General features: G+C 24.1%; 1 protein-coding gene across 1 annotated transcript in view; it reads left to right on the forward strand.

Annotated features, from left to right (window-relative positions):
• LOC129609429 (dual oxidase maturation factor 1) overlaps positions 1-20,934 on the forward strand; it is a 72,132-nt gene extending 51,198 nt beyond the window's left edge. The window contains exons 3-8 of the mRNA XM_055521333.1: positions 4,714-4,892; positions 6,027-6,084; positions 9,355-9,489; positions 19,313-19,744; positions 19,811-20,348; positions 20,518-20,934. Coding sequence (XP_055377308.1) covers positions 4,728-4,892; positions 6,027-6,084; positions 9,355-9,489; positions 19,313-19,744; positions 19,811-20,348; positions 20,518-20,560 — 1,371 coding nt within the window. The 5' untranslated portion in view covers positions 4,714-4,727 and the 3' untranslated portion in view covers positions 20,561-20,934. The remainder of the gene's footprint in view (positions 1-4,713; positions 4,893-6,026; positions 6,085-9,354; positions 9,490-19,312; positions 19,745-19,810; positions 20,349-20,517) is intronic.
• The last annotated feature ends 3,921 nt before the right edge of the window (positions 20,935-24,855 follow it).

Raw genomic sequence — 24,855 nt, forward strand, 5'->3', positions numbered from 1 at the left:
TTTTTCAATTCATATACTTAAGTATTCATCGTTTTTAATTAGGCGAAACATCGAATTTTTCCCGAACAAAAACAAAAGACTTTAGCGAGAAACTTGTTGTTTTTTTATATATTTATAATTCATTATACAATTTTTATGGATTTAAATTTTTTTTAATTAATTTAAAATATTTAAATCTAATTTAAATGTAATTAAATTAGATTTAAATATTTTTAATTTTTATTACTAAACTCATTCAACGATTAGAATGTTTTAATGAAAAATTAAAAATTTAATTGTTCTACACAGATTCTCAGACGTTAACACCAACTACAAACTACTTATATTTTATATGTAATATAAAATATAAGTAGTTTGTAAAAACATTGTATAATATGCACAACAATGCAGAAAATTATATAGAAGTAGGCGTGTGAAGGTGGGAAACCAAAAAATCAGTAAATGTAAACGTGAAATAGTGGTTTTTCTTTTTGTGATAATTGACGAAACTTGAACAAAATAGTTTTTATTCAAATACGAGGGTCACTATTTATATTTCGGGTCTAGCAATAAAAAACAAACATTTATCATTGGAAATGGTTTTATTGTTTTTCAAAATATTCCCCATGAAGATCAATACACTTTTGCATGCGCTGAAACCAATTTTCGTAGCACTTTTTCCACTCCGATTGAGACACCTCCAAAACATGGTTTTTGAACGCATCGACTGCTTCTTCAGGTGTTGAAAATCGTTGTCCACGCATTTTTTTTTTTGATGTGAGGGAATAAGAAGAAGTCATTGGGTGCTAAATCAGGACTGTACGGCGGATGACCCATCAATTCGACATTTTTAGTGCTCAAATAGTCCATTGTTTCAGCTGATTTGTGAGAGCTTGCATTGTCATGATGAAGAATGATTCGCCGGCGCTTGTTTGTTTTCCTTATTTCTTCGAAAACTTTCGGCAAACAGATGGTGGTGTACCATTCAGAATTGACCGTCCTACGTTCCACTAAAGGTACTGTGGCCACATGACCGGTTATACCAAAAAAAAAACGCGATCATTTGCTTCGATGTGCTTCTTCCACGAACAACTTTTGTTGGATTTGGCTCGTCTTGGAACACCCATACGGTCGATTGCTGTTTCGTTTCGGGCTCATATGCATAGATCCATGATTCATCACCTGTGACTATCTTATAAACGTCTTTTGACGTACCGCGATTGAATTTTTTCAACATTTCTTTGCTCCAATCGACACGAGCCTTCTTTTGTGCAATCGTCAAATTTTTTGGGATCCATCGACAACACACCTTTTTCACGGCAAGATGTTCATGCAATATCTTATGTACGCTGGTGGAACTAATGCCCAAGGATGCCTCAATCTCACAGTATGTCACATGCCGGTCCATCATTATCATTTCGCGCACAGCATCGATGGTTTCCGGCAAAACGACCGAAATTGGCCGACCTTCACGAAATTCATCCTGGAGCGAACGGCGTCCGAAACCAAACTCTTGGTACCAGCGATTTACAGTGGTTTTTGATGGTGCTTCATCACCAAAAGTCGAAACAAGTTGATCGAGACACTCTTGTCTCGATAATCCGCGCCGAAAATCGTAAAAAATCATCGCACGAAAATTTTCATGCGACAATTCCATTTTTTGACCGAGATGAATTTTTCAAGTCACTGTAAACAAAGCAATTCGCGCTCGAATGACAAAACGTTCTGAGTGAAGTTGTGCTAAAAAATGTCAAACTTTCCAATGGAAGTGTCAGATTGCACCTGGCAGCACTAGTATTGCCAGGACCCGAAATATAAATAGTGACCCTCGTATTCTTCAAGAATCTTCCCTTTTTATATTCAAAATTCGGATTTCAAAATAAATAAAAATATTTTTAATTTTAAACATGATTTTATTATGGAAACGTGATAATTTTTGATAGAATTTTTTGTGTTGTTGTAATGAGATTTATGGGAGAATGTCTGTAGAATATTTAAGTAGCATGATTTTAAGGTTTTATATGAAATTTATTATGTTTATTATTATAGTAAAAAGTGTTATACAAATGTAGGAAACATCAACATTGCATTGAACATTAAATTTAGTTTCTTTAGTTGGTTATTCCAAATTTTTGAATTGTAATTTTTTATTATAAAAAATTTCCTTGAATTTTATCGTTCCTGAAGAATTTAATGTTTGTTTTCTAAAACTCCTCACATTCCCCCATATTTCCATATTTAATTTAAATTTAAAAAAAATAAATTTTTTCATTCTAATTTACAATGAATTTCATAATGGAATATTTCTTCATAATTTTCAATTATTTTTAAATATTTTAAATGGAAATTTCCATCCGAAATTTTCGATAAACAAGTAATTCAAAATTTGATTCTATTTCAACAGTATTGAAAATTTTATTAAATTTAATTGAAGAGGAGCACCAAAGACTTGTATGAAAACTTAGAGATATATAACTTACCTATTCTTGAAGAGAATTCCGAAATTTATAATTTATTTGCTCCAGGAGAATATTATTTAAATCACGTTTAACCGAAGTACACCAATTTCCAAAATAACTAAATTCTTTTTAATTATTTGAAATTTGCATCCCAGTTTTTTGTTGACTTGCAATTTCTAATATTTTGCTTTCTCGAATTATCTGTTTTTACCAACAACTGACAATATTGTATGAGCGGCGTAAATAAATTAAAAATTTCATTTTGGCAGAAATAAACTATTGAACCAAGTCACTTCAGCTATAAAAGGACTTTGCAAAATTCCTCCATTTGAACCTTATGAGCAAATCTGAAAGGAATTTTAAATGACTCAATGCGATGACAGCGCCAAACCGGGGGTTTTTTTTTATATCCAAACTAATTTTTCTATTAATTTTAATTAATTTTAATTAATATATATAATTTTTATTCACTAACTGTTATACACCTTATTGAGAACTCTTTCAACAAGGCATTCCACTGTGTAATTATATGTCAGTTACACGTGTATATTTATTGTTATTTTTTTTTTTAATTAATTTTCTATTTTTAAATCACAAATTAGTTTTTCGCAATATTTAATTATTTTATTCATTTATTATACACCGACTGTGTATATATATGCGCCTATAACATTACATGTAATAATTTTAAAATTCATTGTTCGTGTAATAATTTATAATTAAATTTATACCACCTACCCGATGAAATTTAAACCAAAAAAATTTTGTTTTGTCTTAAAGATTTATTTTAAGATATTTACAAAACATTAAAAAAATTTTCAAATTAAAACAAGAAAAAAAAATTGTTAAGTGAAGTGCATAAAAATATTTTTTTCTTTATGTAAGAGGAAAACATATTGACCATTAATCTCGATCTATTGCTACAACAAATCTTAAAAAAAAAAAAAAACAATTTTACTTCGAACCATTCGAAAAGAATTTTTGCCCAACAATACACTTAAAATTTATTTACCTTTCATTTAGTTTTTAACTGTTTTTTTTTTTAAGTTATTAACTATTAAAAATCTAAAAAGAAAAATTATTACTATTATTAAAATTTAAATTGTAATAATAGCCGCATAGTAACAATTTTTATTTTGTAGGGTGCAGCACCAACAATAACAGAATTTAATGTAAGATTATAAAGCATTTTTAATGCAACAAGCATTTTTATTTTATGAACGCACAAAGTGTACGAGAATCGTTGATATTCTTAATTGAAATAATTGAAATTGTATTAAAGGTCTAATTCAAATTGCAAGATTTTAATAGACATTTACGCAAGTGCAAATTAAATGTCAAGTTCTAGAAAAATCAAATTGACGTTATGTTGACATATAATTATTTACTCGGAGTTTAGACGTTAAAAAAATAGGTGAGAACCAAAAATGTCTAAAGTATAGCATCGAGCTTATAAATTCTCTATGAATTCTAGAAAATTAACTATTAAAAATTGACATTTTTTACGATTTTGACTTTAGGTTATAGACTTTAAAATGTGGATGGATAAAAATTTTATTCTAGAGAAATAATTAGATTAAATAACTAGAAATTAATCTTATTCTAGAGAAAATCTAAGCAAAAAATCTCATTGCTTATGAAATTTCAAAATTTTAACTATACTTATCTGAAGCTTGTGTCTACACATGAAGCAACTCTCTGATAAATAGGCAGGATAATATTAATAAGTACAATGTTGGAGCAAAAATTGCATTTACAAGTGAGATTTGGCTGCTTTGCTCATGCGGCTTTCGTAATTGAATTGAACAACTGGAACCCTCTGTATTCCATGACTAAATAATTATATATACTTATTTTCAAAATAGTTCCTATATAAAGAAAAAAAAATTATAAGTTTTGTTTTTACCTTTATACTTCTTGATTTCAACTACTTAGAATATAAATGCAAGGTTTTCAAGTTAAGCAAGTTTTCTGATTTATTATTTTAGTATCTTTCATATATGGGTATGAAAAAAAACCTTTATTTTATTAACAAAACTAATTTAATTTTTATGTGTATAATAAATTTATAGTTGCAATTTTAGGCACCACAGTTTAAAAATCCTTAAAATTATACACAAAAAATATTTCTCTAAGTATAACAATTTATTATTCTGAATCTTTTTGAAATTCATTATTTTTATAGAACCAATTTTGAAATTTTAAATAAAAATTTATAAAAATTTAAACAAAAACAAACGACTAAAACAATATTTTAATTTTTTTTTTTTTGCAGAGCTTAACTTAAAAATGAAGGGTTGGTTCGACGCTTTTCGAGACGATGGTGGACCTACACTATATTCATTTTCAAATCGAACGCCAGTAACTGGTGATGTATCAATTGTAGCTGTGTCTGTCCTATTTGCAACTATTTATTTAGCATTTTTAGTAATATTTCCAGGTGTAAGAAAACAGGTAATTTAAATTTTGTATGAAATCATGTTTACATACAGTATGTATGTAAATGTATATTAATGCGGATATAAAATTATTTTTTAAAATTAATTTTTATATGAATTTTATTCTTGTTTTTTTTTTTTTACAAATTTTGCCTATTTCAATTGTACTCAAGTAATATACCGGATTTCTTTAATTTTATTTTAAAATATATAAGTGTAAAACAGAATGTAAATGTCGTGTACTTAACACACAATTACCATATATGTCAAAACCGGAATCTATATACTAAGTATATCGGTTTAGATAATTTTATATTACAAATGGTTGTGTGTTATATGGTGTACTTTAATAATAGGTGAACTTATTATAACTTTTGGAAGTACCTAACTTTTATTATAATATTGTTACTTTACGATAAAAATTTTGGAATTTGAATTTTTCAATTAAATCAATATATTTTAAACTTTACTTAAAACCTTCCTGCTTCTCTTTCTCTCTTTTAAAATTTATAGCTCTAAATTTATTTCGAATTGTGGGCTGCGAAATGGGAAGTATAACGCATCCACTACTTTGTAAAAACAGTGCTAATCGGTGAATGGGCTAATTTCTAAGCCGATCTGTATATCAAGGCATTCTGAGCTAAGCGTGTATAGCAAAAATAATAAATATATACACTGATATATTCACATAGTTAGACCATAATCAAATAATCTATGTTAGTATATTTCTCATGAGGTCGAATGTAAAAATTCTTAGATTCTTGAAAAATATTCCATTGTAATGTTCTTGCTGAAGCCTAATTATTTTATAAAACGCTTAGATCTTTTTCTAATAATAACAATTAAAAATGCTTTCGATAAAATTGATTTCTTTCTTCAGTGTTTTACGAGAAACATTACTCACTATATATAATATTGAAAAAGAATTTTTCTGCAACAGTGATTTGGACCATATGCAATCATAATAATATGAATATTTTACTGTTATGCATTATACTGTTATGCCATATTTTTAAATATTTAAAATTTTTAATTTAATGACGAGTATATTTTTATTATATTTATAAAATGTGAATGTGAACATTTTAATGTTTACAAACACATACTTATGTACATACTTATATGTATCACAACTTACTTTATTTTGCAGAGATTCACAACATTTTCGACCGTGACTTTGAGTCTTTTTGTTGGGCTAGTCATATTTAGTGAGTATATAAAAATTTAATTATTTGTTTTTTTGTGTTTTTATTATTATAATTTTGATATGTTTCTGTTTTTGTTTTTTTTAATTTCATCTATTGATAGCAATATTGCAGTCGGATGATTAAAGAAAAACAGAGCAAAATTTAACCTTGTGAATTTTTTTTCGTATTATCAAATCTGATTTTTTTTTTTTGGATTATATTTATTGATTTTGATTTATTGGATGATTATTATTGTTGAATTTCAACTCTTAAACGTTTATAAAAACAACATTATTAATTTAATTTGGATAATTTTTGATTATAATTAAAATATGACAGTTTCTAATTTTAATATTCTGTTGTGATTTATTTTACGGAAATAAATCTACTTTAAATAATATTTTAAATATTGAATATAATGAGGCATAAAATTTTCAATTTTTGAATAAATGCGACTAACATGAGAAATTGTATGAAAACCACTTATTATTTAATAAATCGGAATTGAAAACTAATTATGTCAAATATTTTTACCAATATAGAACTAAATTCGGTATACAATTTTGATTTTTAAAAAATATTTTTCTTACTTAGTTTAAATTCTCTCTTAAAAACTATCATAATTTATTAATCATAGAACAAAAGATAAAAACAGGATGAACGCAAGTCATTTACATTCCATTTTCAAAATCATAATTAATCAATTAAGTCTGTGATTTTAAAACATATTCACAATAATTAATAATTTTAGTAAAAAAAATAATAACGTTGTCTGGATAACACAACCGAAGCTTTCTTTTTATTTTGTTAATTTCTTATAGAACATTTTTCATACAGAATTTATTAAAAATTCTTACGAATTCTTACAAAATTTTCTTTTTTTTTTTTTTAATAAATTTTTGGGCAAATTAATTACGTACAAGTAATGGCCTGACAGTATATTTTTAAATAATAAGGTCAGTCATGAGTTTAATGTCATAAAATAATAAAATTAAAACAAATGAAAAGGAACAATAATTAGAACTCTAGGGTCTATTACGACTGCAAAAACAAATTAAAAAAACTGATGTACTCCGGATGGTACATTTCGAAATTTTAATTTTCTAATAAATAAAAATTCAAATAGTATAGAATTTCATTCATAAATTTTAATTGAAATTTTTTAAAATTATTTAAGTAAAATTCAAATATAAAAGAAAAACTTTTCAATATTCTTATAATTCGTCCACACAATTTTTAAAAACTAAATTAAAATTTTCTCATAAATTTTTAAATTTAATAAAAGAACCCAATTTACTTATACAAAGACTTCATTTCTCAAATTTTAAAATTAAAGTACAAGTTCTTAATTCAAGTTCAAATGATTTACGACTAAAAATATAATAAAAATGAAAAATATATCAAGGTCACTGAATAATAGGGAAAAAAAAAACAAACGATCAAAAAAAAATTTTACTAAACTAATTTTGATTTTTTTTTTTTTTTAATAAGGGTATCGAATCGACGATAATGATATGATTACCGACAATTTCCCATAATTTTAAATTTTATTTAAAAAATAAAAACAAAAAATTACTTTTAACTTAAAATTAAAATTAAAGCAAAACTATTTAATAAACAACAACAATCATTTAATTACATTGGAAAAAATCACTCATCCATAAAAATATTAAAATAAACGGATGAATGAATCAGTGAACCGATTAAGGAATGTGCATAGACGGATCTTATACGTACAATAATGTACAATTATTATGAATGAACGAATGAATGAACGAACGATAATAGGTTTGAATTTTAAATAGAGATCAAAGTCAATGTCAAAATATTAAGTTGGATTTGATTTTATTTTTCTTATATACTCGTATGTATATAAAAAAAAATAAATAGGGCCTATTTTACACCTAATAATTAAAGGTCCAATTGAAGTTTTTTTTTTTTTTTTTTTGCGTTGTTCAAGAATAATACTCGTATAATTTTCGTTAAACGTTTCAATTGAATGATTTTTTATAAAATATTACATTAGACGGTTTATGCATCACAAGTTTTAACAAGCACACATACTTATATTCGAATTTCTTAAGATTTATTTCCGATCTCAAGATTCTTGAGATCTATAATCTATTGTTATATGCTGCGATTTCTTAAAAAAGCTATAATAAAATGTTGAAATTGAAGAAACTGAAAAATAAAAATTAAATTTTCCGTTCATAGAATTTGAAAGGGTATTCGAGTTCTTACTCGAATCAGACAAATTATTTTTTGCTTACTGTGAGAAAATTTTTCACGAAAATGTTCCCTTAGTTAGGTAGCTGAGTTCTTTAGTGATTATAGTGGTAAATTTGAGTGAAGTAAAAAAAAAAGGACCCCCCCCCCCTTAAAAGGTAGTTATAACTGTGAAGCATACTTTCCCGTATTTTAGAATATCATGTAGAATATTGCCTTAGGTTATCTAAAACTAGAAATATTTTGAATAATTTAACAACAAAGAATTATTAGAAAGTGTTTATATCATAATTTTTAAATTAACCAATTCTTAAACAATTTATGTGAAGAAAATATGAAGAGTCTTATAAGTAAGTTTTAGAATTGAATTACTAAATAGCATTTTATTTGTGAAATGAGTTTAAAAATAATGAGTTTTCATTTGATGTCTCCTATAAAATTATCAATTGCTTTATAACTAACAAAAAATATTTCTATTGAGAAGATTATTCGTTTTAGTTTCTGTCCTATATACTGATAAATTCTGAAAATTAATACGCCGTTTTATGAGCGCAAATTTTCAATTTCAATAGCGTTACTATTACAAGTAGGGCAAAATTAACTTCTTTATTTAATATCGGTTTCCAAATATGCCATAATTATCAAACACATGTTGTATATTTAAATCCTGTGCAGAGTTCAGTGTTTGTTTTACATATATGTAGGTTTAATCAGTTTAACATATGGGATTATCATTTTGTAATCATAACAAAATATTTGGTATAATTTATGTTTCTTCATAATTTTTCATCTTCCTTTTTGAAAAAATTTTCGTTCATATTAAATATTATTAATATTTTTATAACTAATCTTTATTCATTGTGACAAATTTACATCACAGCATCATTATGTTCATATATTATTGTATACACAAATATAAATAAAATTTGTTAATCATATTATGAGATTATTATCTTTAATTTATGAATTTTTAAATATTAAATATTTTTTAACATATTGATGTTAATTAATTGATATTTTTTTTTTTGTTTTCTATTTTATATACATTAATATATATATAAATAGTAACAAGATTAGGATCTTCATGGCATGTGGCATCTACAACAATTGTTGCACCATATAAAGCATTTTCAAGAGAAAAAATTGCAGCACGAATCGGTACACATATAGGATTAATGCATGTCAATGTAACATTATCAGGTAAATTTATAATTTTTGAAGAGATTTAGAAATTTTAAGTAATTTAAAATATTTAAATTAAATTACAACTTCTTATTTATAATTTAGTTTGAAAATATGATTTTGGAAATTATCGTAATAAAACGAAATAAAAAGAGTAAAAAAGGCTAACCGACGTTATAAATTACAAGTGAAATTTAAGAGAAAAATCAGGGGGCCACTCTTTTTTTTTAATGATGATGATTTTGTATATTGTTAATAAAAACATTGTGAAAATATTAAAGTCATTTATAGTTATTGAAATAAATATTCCCAATAACATTTTATTCCTTTATTTGTACGAGGGAGTAGAAGCTATAGAGAATGCCATATACATAATGTCAAAGAAATGCAGATTTCTGTAATAATATTAGGAAATTTGAAGAGAATTTGTTTATACCATAAAGTTTAGTAAAGTTTAATTTATTTTGATCAAACATGAAGTTTTTTATATTAAATTTTGCTAAAATTGATAAGAAATCGCAAATTAATTGCTAGTTTTGTTCTCCATTTTATATTGAAAATATAACCACCTTGTTTAATATGGGAAGAATAACGTTCTAGTCTGCCAAATTTCAAGTTACATATGTTTTAATTTCAGTATTGTATAAAAAAATTTTTTGTTTCCTTAATTTCAATTTTAACCCTTTGTATACTATTCTCAGGCATCCCCAACTTTAAATCGCTTCAAAATCGTTAATACACATCAAATTTAAGTTTTAAGTTGATACTTTAAAGTATTTCATTATCTCGCACATTTGATGGCGATTTTTTGTGTCATATTGTGATGTCATTCAATTTTGACAGTCTTACTGTGAGTTTAAGTCTAACCGATCTGTTATTTAGTTGTAGAATTAACCTCACGATATATTCTAACTTCACTTTTTCGCAATTATTCTTTCATTGATTTCTATTATATTCGTAGGGAACTGACGATACTTCGGGTCCCTAAACTCAGATCTAGCACCCGAATTCAAAAAATTTTGTTTTCTAAGAAACTATAGCTTCCATTTATAAGAAAAATAGAGAAACAAAAAAGAAAACAATTTAGTAACAGATTTCGTCTATTTCTATTCTCCGGCAACGAGGGGTTAATGTGTGTTTCTAAACACAATTTCATATTTCAAAATATTAACCAGGCAAACAAAATAAATTTTTTTATTAATATTTTGTAATGCTCGATTACAACGTGCCTGCTTATCTCTAAAAAGTAATTACTAAAATAAATGAAAAAAAAAGATTAAAAGTTTTTTTGTTTTTTTTCTTAAAATTTGTTGTAAATTTTTGCGATGCCAATCAGGATAATGAAAAACACAAAAAACCTACACAATTGAAATTAAAACAAAGAAAAACATAAAAAAAAAAATTAATAAATTAAAAATGTTTGAGATTTTTTTTTCTCTGTGTAAAAAAAAAGCAGTTTTTTTTTGTCTCAACTGTTGCAACTGCAAACTTTGATTAAAATTGAAATGTAAGCGTTTCTTTATTGCCTTCTCTTTTTGCTTTTATAATAAAAATCTATTGTTATTTTTTGCCTGTAAAACATACCACACTACAAAAAAAAATAATGTTTGACAAAGAAAACCGACTTTAATTTTTTTTTTTGAAATTTTTGGGTGGTAACACTTGTTTTATAATCTGATATTATTTTTTTTTTCAATTTTTTTATTTATAAAACGCTTCTGAATCACTAATAAATGAGCGGCAAACTTAAAAAGGAAAGGAAAATAAGCTACACCATATTTGTGTACTTTTTGCCTTTTGCCGGTAGAACAATAAAATTTGATCGTGTTATAAAAAATTTTGTATTTAATTACATACATAGATTAAGTGTATGGGTTTTTTTTTTAATTATACACTAAAATATTTACTTTAAACATTGGATGGGGTTGATATTAGGGAGGAAAAGTGAAAGATTCTATTGAAAAATTCCATAATGTGTTCACATTTCCTTTGACTTAAATATTATTCTTCAAAGTACTAAAATTCCCCTTTTGTGCTCACACTAAAAAGAGAAATTATCTTTTGTTTTTTGCATATTTTAGTGTAAAATTTTATTTTTGTGTCCCGGTAGGTCAGCATAATATTTTACGGAACTGAAAATTTTTAATATTGTAAAACTGGAAATTAATTTTTTGGTGAATTTATCTCAAATATCCATCATGCCACGGTGTATTTGTTCTTACATTAGAATGACGGCTTCTTCTTACCGCCTTGCCATTCTGCTTTTGTTTTAAATGAAAGGTTCTAAATTATATTCTTCGTAATTTGCTATACTTTTCAAATGAAGCATTAAGTGGACAAAAGGGGTTAATTTACATTTGCGTCTCAACACATTTTTTTATTAACAAATTGTAAAACTAATAGTTACCTAACTCCTATGTGCACTGTCAATCTCGTCTTCTATTAAGTTTCTAGCTACAAGAGTAATTACAATTGAAAATATATGACATTTAATGATGTCCTATCCGAAAAGCTCGATTTTCGTCAAAATATTATTTAGATCCTTTGTCCAATTACTTCTTCAATTGTACTCAAATCGTGCGGTAGAGCGTAAAGCTTTCATTTTTTCAAAGTAATTTTTTTTTCTGATTTTAAACTAAAGAACACATTTTGTAGACAACACATTTAAACCATATATTATAAATTTTCTTGAACATTGTTTAATTTCCTAAAAGAAAATACACAGGGTATAAAAATATAGTCGTTCCGCATTCTATAAATTACAAACAAATTTATGTTCAATTTAAACTAAATGTTGCCAACATTTTAAGAATATTAATAGCATTTATTTTCTGTTTTTACTTACATGTGCCCAACTTAATGGGTACATGAATGAATTTTCAATTTATATAAGTACAATATTCATTTCAGTATAAAAATTCAAAATTGTAATTCAGAATATGAAAGTAATAAATAAGGAGTTTCTGTAACGAAGTACATGTATTGTATAATCTACAATGGTGCAGTGTTCTCTTAATATACTGTAATTTTGTCATAACATTATACAAGATCATTAAAAACTAATAATTTACTTTTGTGTTATGTTCTTGTAATTATCCGTAGTTGTTGAATTCAAGAAACGAAATAATTGGTCTAGAATCCCCTTATATTGTTTAACTATAATCAATTAAATTCGTATTTTTTGTAAAAATTTTTAACTATTATTTCTGTAATTTTGATTAAAATCTAAATATTTAAGTTTAAAGTGCAAAACTTTTAATTCTGCATTACAAAATTATTTATACTGAGAGCGAACTCTAATAAATCTACTAAAATATATTAGTAAAATTCTGCCCAGCTCTATCGTTCGTAATGTATTAAATGATTAACTGTAAGGGACACATTGAAAATATGTTTTAAATTTATATTTCTTCTAAATTTTCCTTAAAACCTCAATCAATAACACTAGGTTGAAAAGCAAATTCGTAGACTTCATATATTAGAAATAAAGGCGCTATACACAATGTTTGTCATTAATCTTGAATCACTATGTCCAATTAATTAATGCGGTGCCGAAATGTCAAATCATTTAATAGCAACTGTACACTTAAAAAATTGCTAAACTTCTCTTCAATATTTTATACAAAAACATTCAATATCATAAAAAAGTGCTCTCTCTGTCTCCCTCTCTTATTGCATTTCGTTCGAGTTATTTACAGAAAGAGATAATCACTATAAACATGAAACTATCCCTGTTCTTAAGGGAAAATAAATTAGAAAAATAAGATTAATATGGAGTCGTTGCTCTCACAATTATTTTTTGTGCTAATAAGATCTTTTACTGTTATTGTTGTAAATTATTTATATTAGTACATGCAACATTTTATTGAATTCATTAAGGAAACAAAAAATTCTAATTCTTTAACAAAAATTTTTAACCAAAAAAAAAATAAAATCAACTTGTTAACAAAAAGTCCTTGAAAAAATTATTTTTTTTTTTTTATTTTGTTTTTATTAAATTTTTGCAATATTAAAATTCTAGAACTATCAGTTCAGTGTTGAATTAATAGTGCTATAGAGTTATTATTTAATGTAATAGTGTTACTGTTGTTAACTGTGAATAAACCAATACTTTGTCAAGCATAATTGATTAATGTCGTTGATAACATGGCAATATTTTAAATTTTTATTAAACTTACTTTAATAATATTTTTTGAAATATTTAGTTCTTAACTCATGAAAAATATCCTGCACTTATGGTATTCATTTTAATTAACTCTTCAGAGCGCAACTTTTTTTCACTCTAATTTAATCGGATTTTTTCCTTCTAATTATAAATATATTAATTTCTCCTTGGATTTATAGCTCGTCAGTTGTGTCTCTTACAACCCTGCCGGACTGTTTGTAACTTAACTAAGAAAAATTTGTATTCCTGAATTTACTTTTAATAAGAGCAACTTCAATTAAAATTTTTAGCGACATGTCAAATTTTTGCATGATTTCCTTATATACCACGCCACCTTGATATTACAAATGAAAATTTCTGCACAAACCAAAATCTAACAATAAATATTTAAAATTGTTGAAATTTTAATTACACCAATGTTACACACGGAATAAAGAAGTGATAAATTTCTTCTACTCGTAAATAATCTTTTTCTCATCTAAAATTTTTTATTATGTGGAAAAAGTCAAACCCACTTTCAATTTTGATTTTTTCTTCAAATTGTTATACATGTTTCCTCAAACGAACCCCTGTTTTATTAAAACATAAAAACAAAAAATATTTTTATTTTAAGTGCTATTGAGAGGTGATTTTAACGCATTCAAACAAGAGAAAAAAAAAATGCATAATTGTTTGCTAACGCTTTTGTACACCAACTTTTGTTGGTGTGTTCTGTGTTTTTTTTTTTGTTTCACTTTTCCATAAAAACATTGTTTTTAAATTTTAATATAAATCAGGCGCGCAAATTTCAATTAAACTTTTTAACATGGGGACCGCACCTAATTTACATAAAAAAAAATTAAAAACAAATTTTTATTTTTTTATTCATACATTTTTAACACGATTTTTCATATTTAAATAATGTGCCGGTTGCAATATGCGCACCTAAACATGTCAAATTTTTATTATTATTTTTTTTTTTGTTTTTTTTTTCACAAATTTGAATTATGTGTAGTTAACCCGATCCCATAGAATTATAAACGAAAAAAAAATTTACTAAACTTTTGCATATTTTTATTGGAATATCCGCAATCCACGTATATACATAAATCGCATGTAAAAATAAAAATGACAAGTAAATAATTGCATAATTTTGAAAATTACATATTTTAATAACGGTTCATTTTATACTAATTAATATTTTATTGATTGAGTTATTTGAATTTTAATAAATATAAGTAGATGTGTAGCGTATTAAAGAATAGAGTCATGGATCAGTTTCTTTCTTAATTACACCACAATAAATATATATGTAAGACTAGACTATTAGACACATTTTTTCCGATAGGTGGCTTAACCTTTTTATATGGAAAATAAACGTCAAATTCTCAATAATTAATAAATTCATTTGCAAATTCTTATTACGATATTCCAGGATTTACGATATACTCTCACCTATTTCAAAATTAGCATAATGCATTAAATCTATTTTTCCTAGAAAGCTTACAAGGTACTTCTCACTAGCTCAAAATAACTGCAAAAGTGTAAAATATGCCATTTGTGAAAGTTCGGGTCAAATTTAGTAAATTCTTTAAGATATTGTCGAAAATGCAAAATTATTCATTCTCGGGGCCCTAGAGAAATTTTCTTGAAATCTAATTTACGACAAAGTTGACAATATAGAGACTTTAAGTTGAATAGAATATATCCAATAATTTTCATTAGATTGGTTGGTTACACGCAGAGACTTTAATTTGTTTTGACAATGCAACACAAGAAATTTAATTTAATCTCAATCTTTTACTCTATGTCCTTTATACATAGGGGAGCGTTTACACAAAAAACATTGTCCACGGATTCGGTTTGATCTGATGAAATATTGATAAAAGTTCGATATATAAACGTTCGCGAATTTAGTTTGATGGGAAAGATACAAGACTATCTAATTCTCATCAAATAAATGCACGAATAATGTTTAATGTGTAAACGTTTACTAATCCAATTTTAGCGTTCATTTTAATTTTCATTAACATTTTCTTAAAAAACCTACACCTTAACACAATATTATCATTGTGTCGCTCTAATTATTTCTTAATATTTTTATTAAAATATTATTTTCTTAATTTTATAATTAAAAACTAGAAATTATAAATCGTAACCTAAATCAAAAACAAAAAAAAAAAACATATTGCATTAATATATTTTTTTTTTATACTTCAAAAAAAAAAAAAGAGCGTTAATTTATTTTGACAACGGTAATAATTTGTAACATATTACATGAATTTTAAATTTTAAAAATAAAAAAAATAAAAAAATATTTTAAAAATTTTTTGAAATCATTAAGCTTAAAACAAAAAAATATGAAAATTAAAATGAATTTTATTCACGCATAATTACCGCCGCATTCTCATATATATAGAGAAACATACTAAATAATTTTACATACATACATAAATTATGTGTATGTATAGAAAGATATAAAGTGCTGTGTATAAACTATAAGCTCACTTAAATTGTCATCGCATTGCCATTTTTTTTTATTACTTAGCACAAAAACAATCAAAATATGGATTTGATTTCATAAAAAAAAAAAAATTTTATAGCGACTTGACGTTCACATTGAAAAATTTTGCAAAAAATAAAAAACAATTTTTTTGAATGACTTCATTTTTTTTTCGTTTCTATTTTATTTTTCTCTTACCGCGAATATCAAATTCTTAAAATGATTTTTTTTTTTCTATTTGCAATATTTTTTTATAAAAAGTTTATGGATTATAGCTAGATTTATTGTATATGTACATAGACAATGTTGCATAGCTTTTGACAGCTCATACCTCATACAATGTTTGTTTGTATAAAAGCGCATAATGTTGCATACCACTTAAATTGCAATGATCGAAACAGAAGAAAAAAAAACATAAAATTGCACTGTACTAGTTGTCCTTCATATTGTTCTGATTTTTTTTTTTTCTGAGTGTTTCTCATATTTTTTTATTTTTGTAAATTTTTGCAGTTTTATATAAGCTTATCTAGTATTACGCGCTTTTATAGCGAAATAAAAAAAAGAAAAAATTAAATTTTTTTCTAACCTGCAAAATATTTTATTTTTTTGCAATTTTTTTTATCACCCCCCTTTTAATGACATTCTGGTAACACTTTTGAAATACTTGTGATTTTGTTTCGCATAACATACATAAATAAAAATATTGTAACCTTGTCTCCTGTTGAAGGTTAAAATCATATGTGCGCTTTTTATTTTTTCCTCTTTGTGTTTTTTTTTCTGATTATTTCATTATTATTATTTTTGGTGTAAAGTACCGTTATATAACCTAGAAAAATTTTTTATTTTAGGTTTTTTTTTTTTAGAATTTTATCAATTATGGCATACTTTTGCAATTATTTTTACGTTTTGATTTTATTAATTTTTCAATTTTGCGTTTTTTCCGCTTAAGGTGCGTGCACAATAAATGCCTTTCTGGTTTTAATATATTGTTACAAATTTCAATAAAGTGTATGAATAAATTTCAGTTTTTCATTTACAAGAAAAGTAAAAGTTTATTTGCATGCAAGTGATTGATTTAATTAAACATTTACGTCATAGAATGTGACAAGCTTCCATATTAAATTTGACGGATAGTTGCAGTTTTCATTTTTTCATGTTGTTTAATAGCTCATATTTGTCCCATTTAGTTTATATTAGTAACGTGCGCACACATGAAATTGCACATAATTGCATCTGTAATCAAACAACCAAACAATTTTTTTACAAGTTGATTGCAACTTTTAGCTGATGCAACAATTTGTATTGACGGAATAGCTTAGTTGATAACAATAAATCAGCAAGCAGGGCAAATTGAACAATCATTAATAATTACAAAATTAAAAATTAAAACCACTAATTAAATATGAAATAAAGAAAGCGCAGAATAGGGAAACGCAGAGAGGAAATAAAACAGTCTTCATGAGAAATGGCTTGACAAGAGTCGTTAAAATTCTACAAAAATAAATTGTCAAACATGATTAAACTGAACTGAAAAAATTTTTGACATTTGCAGTTTAAATTCTTTTCTAGAGATATTTTAAGCTACATATCGCTTGGATTTTAAGCTACATATCGTAGCTACTTAAAACTTATTTAATTATCAAATTACGATAAATATTTAATTTGGTGTGATAATGTCGGTTTAATTATTTATAATTGAATTTATTTTTTTTTTGCCATTTTTTTTTTCTTGTTATTTTCAATTTAAAATTTATGTTGAGGTTATATTATAAAAATTTAAAAGAATAGTTGTTGTTCTTGGTTAATTTTGTATTTCTTTACATTTTTGTATATTGCTATGCTTAGAAATTTATTTAACAATTAAAATAAACTTGATTATGTCGGAAATTCAATTCAAAATAGAATATTTAAGAATCTTAAATTTCATGTTTTATTAAAATATAAAAATAAGATAATTATACTTAAGTATATTTAAATAAAATTATATTTTGTGATTTGATAAACAGTTCAAGGAAATATTTTGGTTTCATTTGTATGATTGTGTATTTAATAACAGCATTAATAAAGTATCATGCCACTATTGACTATACTAACATTATACTACCACAATAATTACTTGTACTTGTACAGAACAAATTAATATTATCATAGAAAGAGAAACTTCTTATAACGTAGCTAGTGTCTTACTAAATTTTGTGTTAAGGTCAAATGTGTATGCGATTAAATGATTAGAATAAAGAAAAAACCTTGAAGGGTGGTTTTTTCTTAAATAATTTTTTTCTATAGAACTAAAATTATTGATTTAATTACAATTGGTGCGATAATAAAAAAAAAAAAGAAAAATTAATTGATTTATAATATTTTTTTTAAAGTGTTTAGTTCTAATATTTTTATTTGTTTTTCTTTGATTAAACTCTTAAATAACTAACCATGGCCAGCATATAATTCTCTTTTTGGTTCGAGGTTACAATGTATGATATTACGAAAAATTCTTAAGATCAGTTTCCATTCTCAAATTTTAAATTTCTATTTATATTAAGTTCAAGCTCGTTAATCTAAAAGAATAGTACAAGATTCGTCTGCTTTACTACGGTATCTATATAACTTATACATATAAATTAGTGAAATACTTATGTAATATGAGTTTCTCCCTTTATAACACTAATTAATATTAAAAGGGAAAAACTCATGAATTATTATTTTAAAAGAGTAGCCATTTTTAAAAACAGCATCAGCTCGTATGTATGGCAAATTTAAAATTCCAATTAAAATGAAATTTAGGAAAAGAGGATTGTTTATGCCTGATTTAGGTATTGTAATAATATTGTATTAAAATGCAATTCGGCTTATGAGTTATAATTGCTGAATTGTGTATTAATATCGTATTACTACAATTTTAAGGTCAAATTTTTTTTTGGAAAAATATTCCTATTCTTATGACACAAATCAATTTGTTCTATACATTCATGTAAATTTGAACTTTGCTAGTTTTTAAATAAATTCAGAAATTTACTTAGAAACTGAATTTAGGGACTTATACCTAAGCTGAATATGATTGAGAATCAATATTATTCCATCATTAAACTTGTGTTACTATTTATGGTCTAAAATTTTTTAACAAAATAATAACCTTTTCATAAATAAAAATATAAAATTTACTAATGATTTTTCTTTTTCATAAATTCTCTTTTTAGCTTTACAAATTGGTAATTGGACTGTACCTGATATCGATTATAATGAACGTTTTGGTTGGGAAGGTGCTACCGATATGAAAGCAAATTATCATGAAGCATTAAAACGTGGTTTACCATATCCAATATTAACGGTAGCTGAATATTTTAGTTTAGGACGTGAAGGTTTCTCATGGGGTGGACAATATAGAGCTGCTGGTTATTTTGCTAGTATATTATTATGGGCATCGGTTGCATCATGGTTACTAATGAATTTATTATTAGTAGCTGTACCACGTTATGGTGCATATATGAAAGCATTAACTGGTTTTTTAATTGTATGCACAAATATCGGTTATTATTTGTTATTACCAAAACGTCCATTAACCATTTATCTAGAAGGTGGTAAATTGGAATTTCGTTTGGGTTGGTGTTATTGGTTACTATTAGTTGCAGGTCAGTACACATTTATATTATTTAAATTATTAATAATTTTTAATTCTAAAATATTTTATATTTTAGGCATTCTATGCTTTTCTGTTGGTATTATAATATCAGTTGTTGATTTAGTATGGCCGCATACATTTTCAACAGTATTAGAAGTCTATTATGATACACCATATGATCGTCATGTTATTTTAGAAGAATCACGTGATGTTCGTTATCGTAAACGTAATAGCAAAAGTTTAGAAGATCCACATGGTGGTCTTGGTTCACGTATATTACGTAGATTATCATCAAAAAATAAAGATAATAATATGGCTGGCCCAAGTACTAGTTTAGATAATCGTAATACAGCATCAAGTAGCGGAAGTAGTAATAATACTGGTCATGGTGGTGGTGGTGTTCGTTCAAGTAGTACAGGCTTTGAAAATAAAGCATTTCAAGGTGATGTTCCTAAATCTCCATGGAGATATCCATTTAGAAGAGCACAACAAATTTTACCGCCATCAAATAGAAATTTAAAAAGAACAATATCACAAGATAGTGCATCTAGTATACATTCAGCTAATGTACAAATATCACCAATGCATAAACAAGCTTTATCAAGAGTATTACCGTAAGTATACCCTACTATAATTTCAAAATTGAAGTGAAACAAGTATTAATACATTTACCAGCTTTTATTAATACCATATTACTGCAAATTTGAAATGCAAGGACAATTAAATAAGAAAATTTCTTTAAGTAACATTAATAATAAAAAATGTTTCTTTTATACTTTTTAGAAAACCTCCACTTGAACGTACAAGAGATATGGTACATTGGTGACATATACCTTATTATTATTATTACTATAATTATTATAATCCCCAACCGATAGAGTTTTATATATATCATGATAGAAATCAAAATTATTTATGAAATGCGCACACACACACAAGCAAATATAAGTTTAGGAATTAAATTAAAATACCTTTGATGTATATTTTTTTTTTATTTTGTTTTTTTTTTTTTTTAAATATTATAAATGTAATATGAATATCTTAACGAGTGATTAAAAGCAATTGTGATAATTATATAAGATATAAAATACTATGAAAATTATAAAATTAAAGAAATAAAAAAAAAACATTGTAATAAATTTACTAACAAACCATAATATCGAAATTATAGAAATACTTTATTAATACACAATTCAGCTTATAAAAACTTATTGCTGAATTGTACATCAATATAGTATTTTTGCAATTCCGATGTTAGAGAACATCCTAAAAAAATAAACACCTCTTTATTAAAAACAATGAGGTTATGTTAAAAGAAATTGTAATTATTATTTTAATACTTTAAAATTAATTTTTTTTTATTTAATATAAAATTAAAAAAAAATTAAATTTCAATTTAATAGATTTTCAAATAATTTTTGACAATGAATTTGTAGTGATACTATAGTTTTTTCTTGTAATTAAATTGACTTATTTATAAAGAAAAGAATAATCTGTAAAGACGAAAAGAAATAATAAAATTACTTAAAATCACATAAATTTAATCATATACCGCCATATTTAATAGATTTTTTTTAAACAATAATATAAAAAATTAATGATATATATTTTGTCACTTGAAATCTTAAAAAAAAAAAATTTAAATACTTAAAAAATAATATAAAAGTAATTTTTGCGATTTAGGTTAAGTTTTAATATAAGATAAATGTAAAAATGAAAATATTTTCCGAAAAATGGTAAATTTTTAAAATTGGTGACAATAAACTCACTATTTCACAAATGTCATAAAATAGAATATTATAACACTTATATGTATGTATATTAATTATTGAATCGTTTATTTTGACAATTAGCTTTTGTTCTGAGTGTATTAACAAATCTGTGATTAATATTGTACAGAAAACTAAAACTACAATAACCCAGTAAATAAAATATTTTGATATCAAATTGTCATTTAAAATTAAAGTTCCCGTTCTTAAATTTTTAATTAATTTTTTTCTTACTATTGTTCCGAATATTTTCTTTTATATTAATTACAAGATAGTGTTTTTAGATTTAAGCATAGAAATTTAAGTATATACTTCAAAATTTCTTATTATATTTATTATATTAATTTCCCTATTACATTAATTTCTTTAAAATAATAGGAGAGCCTTAGAACAGTCCCCTGTTTACCATATTTTCAAAAATTATTACGATTACTATTCAATTTTAAACCAGAAAGCTATTTTGTATTATTAGAATTTCGAGAAATTCATTTACATGATTAAATACACTTTTAAAATAAGCGATTTAATTAATTTTAGTAATTTTATAACAAAATTTTTCAAGTATAAAAAAAAATTATGTTTAGTGTATATGGATGTTGCCAAATACATAATTAAATGAATTTTAAATCAATTGAGAAATATCGACATGTATCGATTTTTAATCGAAATTTTTTTTAAAAAAAGTCAATATCAATTTTAAATTAATAATAATCTTAAAAAATTTCGATTTAATTCGATACGCAAACTACACACTAAATCGATTAATTTTTTTTTGGTTTTATAAAAAGTTTTTTTTTGTTTTATTCAGTCATCTGACAACTGCCTAAGACTAAACATAATTATTTAAATTTTAGTCGTACATGTGTAAATTTTTTTTTTTTTGATTTTTAAATTTAATTGTAAGAAAAAGAAAAAAAAAAACAACTATTTATTGATTTTGAAACGAAAATTTTAAGAATATTTTAATTTTTAATTTTAATTAATTAATTTTATTTAATAATATTGTGTTTTAATATAGATTTTAGTTTTACTTTGCATGTAGTCGTTCGTTAAGATTTTAAAGATGAAAAGAAAAAAAAAAAAACTAGTTATCAAAATGTTTTCAAATAATTTTCTTAATTTTTAATTAAGGAGATTTGTTTTTTTTTTTAATTGTGAAATTTCTCTCTGTAAATTATAAAATTATAATTTTAAAAATATAAAATAAAGGTAGTAAAATATCGAAAAATTAAAATTTAAAAAATATTTTTTCCATTAATTCAATATTAAAGCAATTTTATTAAAAATAACAATAAAAAAGCAACGAAATTTGTAATAAATTAATTAAAACAAAAGAAACGGATATTAATTATAAGTGAATTGTAATATAAATTATGTATAAATATAGGCAACGAATAGAAAACAAAAAAATAAATTATAAAATAAAACTTGTAAATATAATGAAATTTAATTTTTGTTAAGTTAATAAAATAAAAATTTTAAATACTTATATATAATAAGGATGCGATAAAGAATGTAAGTATGCACAGCAATTTTTTCAACCATATTCTTTCAGATGAATAACTAATATGAAATTTGAAATTCTACTCTAAAACACTGAATACTTTTTAAATAATATTCCATCAACTCCAGTTTGTATATATTTCATTTGCTTCCAACATTTTGTAATGTACTTTTTATTTATAAACAGAAAAATTTGTGACTTCTTTCAGTATATAATTTGAGTTGTAGATAGACATTTATTTAATATCATAAAATCAGCTATTTAGAGGTTAATTTTTAAATTTTTTTTTATATGAATTGAATTCCAAGTAAATAATACAAATTGCCAATGAATTTGCAGGCCATGTATGATTTGTTGTTGGCCATGTATGATGAAATTGTATTCAAAATAGGTCAATGCTAAATTTGTGTAGCTTTCATTATTTGTTACATGTTATTCAAGCAGTAAGTTTTCAAGATCGACACAACACATTTACCAAATTGTAGAAATAACGTCAATTTGATTTATTTAGCAATACAATTTCATTTTTACTAAATAATGCAAATTGATATTAGATCTGAATTTTTGTAGACACCCACCTATTTTGATTGAAGTCTGTTTTTCATACATCTTCCTAATTGTTTTCTATAATTTGAATTTGACCAATTTTCTGTATAAATTACGTTCAAATCAGATATAAATTTAAAAAAAAACGCATATTTTATATTTTTAAAATTAAAATTAAAATTTTATTTCTATCATGGATATTGTTTTTTTTTTATCTTATCTTGTTTTCATTCCTTTTTTTTCACTTCTTTTAAAAAATTTTACTTTCAACTTAAAATTGTATTTTGTTTTATATAAGTATGAATAAAAGTGATAAATACTACAATTGGCAGATAGGAAAAAAAAAATTAAATTTATATTTTCTTAAAAAATAATTATTTATTAAAATTATTCTACACATGTTTTTTTTTTTTGTTTTATTTTTATAATAAATTTCATTAATATATTTTAATGTATAAATCTTTGAGTTTAATTTATTATCATAATTTAATTTTTTCTTTTGTTTCATAAACACTAATTTTATATAGATTTGACTAAACTTAATGTATGCATAATCAAAAAAAAAAAAACATATTTTTTTTTTTAGCTAATAATTACAATTTGTTTAAAAATTTATTAACAAAATAATGAAAAAAAAAAAAAAATTAATTTTATTTATTTTATTTTATAATTTACCTATCACTTTTATTTTATTATAATATAATTATAAAGTTTATATGCAATGAGAACATGTAAGTAATTTAAATGAGTTTTCTGCTCGAGTTTCATTTTGAATGTCTTTGAGTTTTAAGAATTGAATTTTTTACTTTTGAATTAATTCAATAATAATTATATAACCATACAAATGAATCAATTAATTAAAATTAATTGCTTCTTCCAAAATGCAAATTGACTATTTCAGTAATTAAAAAAGTATTCTTAGTTCCGCATTTTAGTAGTTTCCCTAATTACTACAATTTTAAAGGTGTAATTAAAATTTGAAGCAGTTTAATAAAAATTTTTTATTATATCGGACAATTTTAAATAATAGTTATTACGCAAAATATTTAATTTAAATAAAAAAAAGAAGAGGAGTTCAGTTTTGCTAGCTTGACAAATTACAAACATAATTTTAGTGATAAATATTTCATTCGACTTTATTTTTAATTATTTTATGATTGCACCGAAAATTCTATTTCAAAAATTAATATTAAATTGAGAGATGTATGATCTCTAAAATCGTTTTTTTTTTTATTAAAATAACATTTCATACAATTTTTTTTTATAATTTCTGGAATTTTTTTAATATTTAATTACAATTTT

This window comes from Condylostylus longicornis, unplaced genomic scaffold, assembly GCF_029603195.1.
Source record: "Condylostylus longicornis isolate FDR11 unplaced genomic scaffold, ASM2960319v2 ptg000039l, whole genome shotgun sequence".
Lineage (NCBI taxonomy): Eukaryota > Metazoa > Arthropoda > Insecta > Diptera > Dolichopodidae > Condylostylus > Condylostylus longicornis.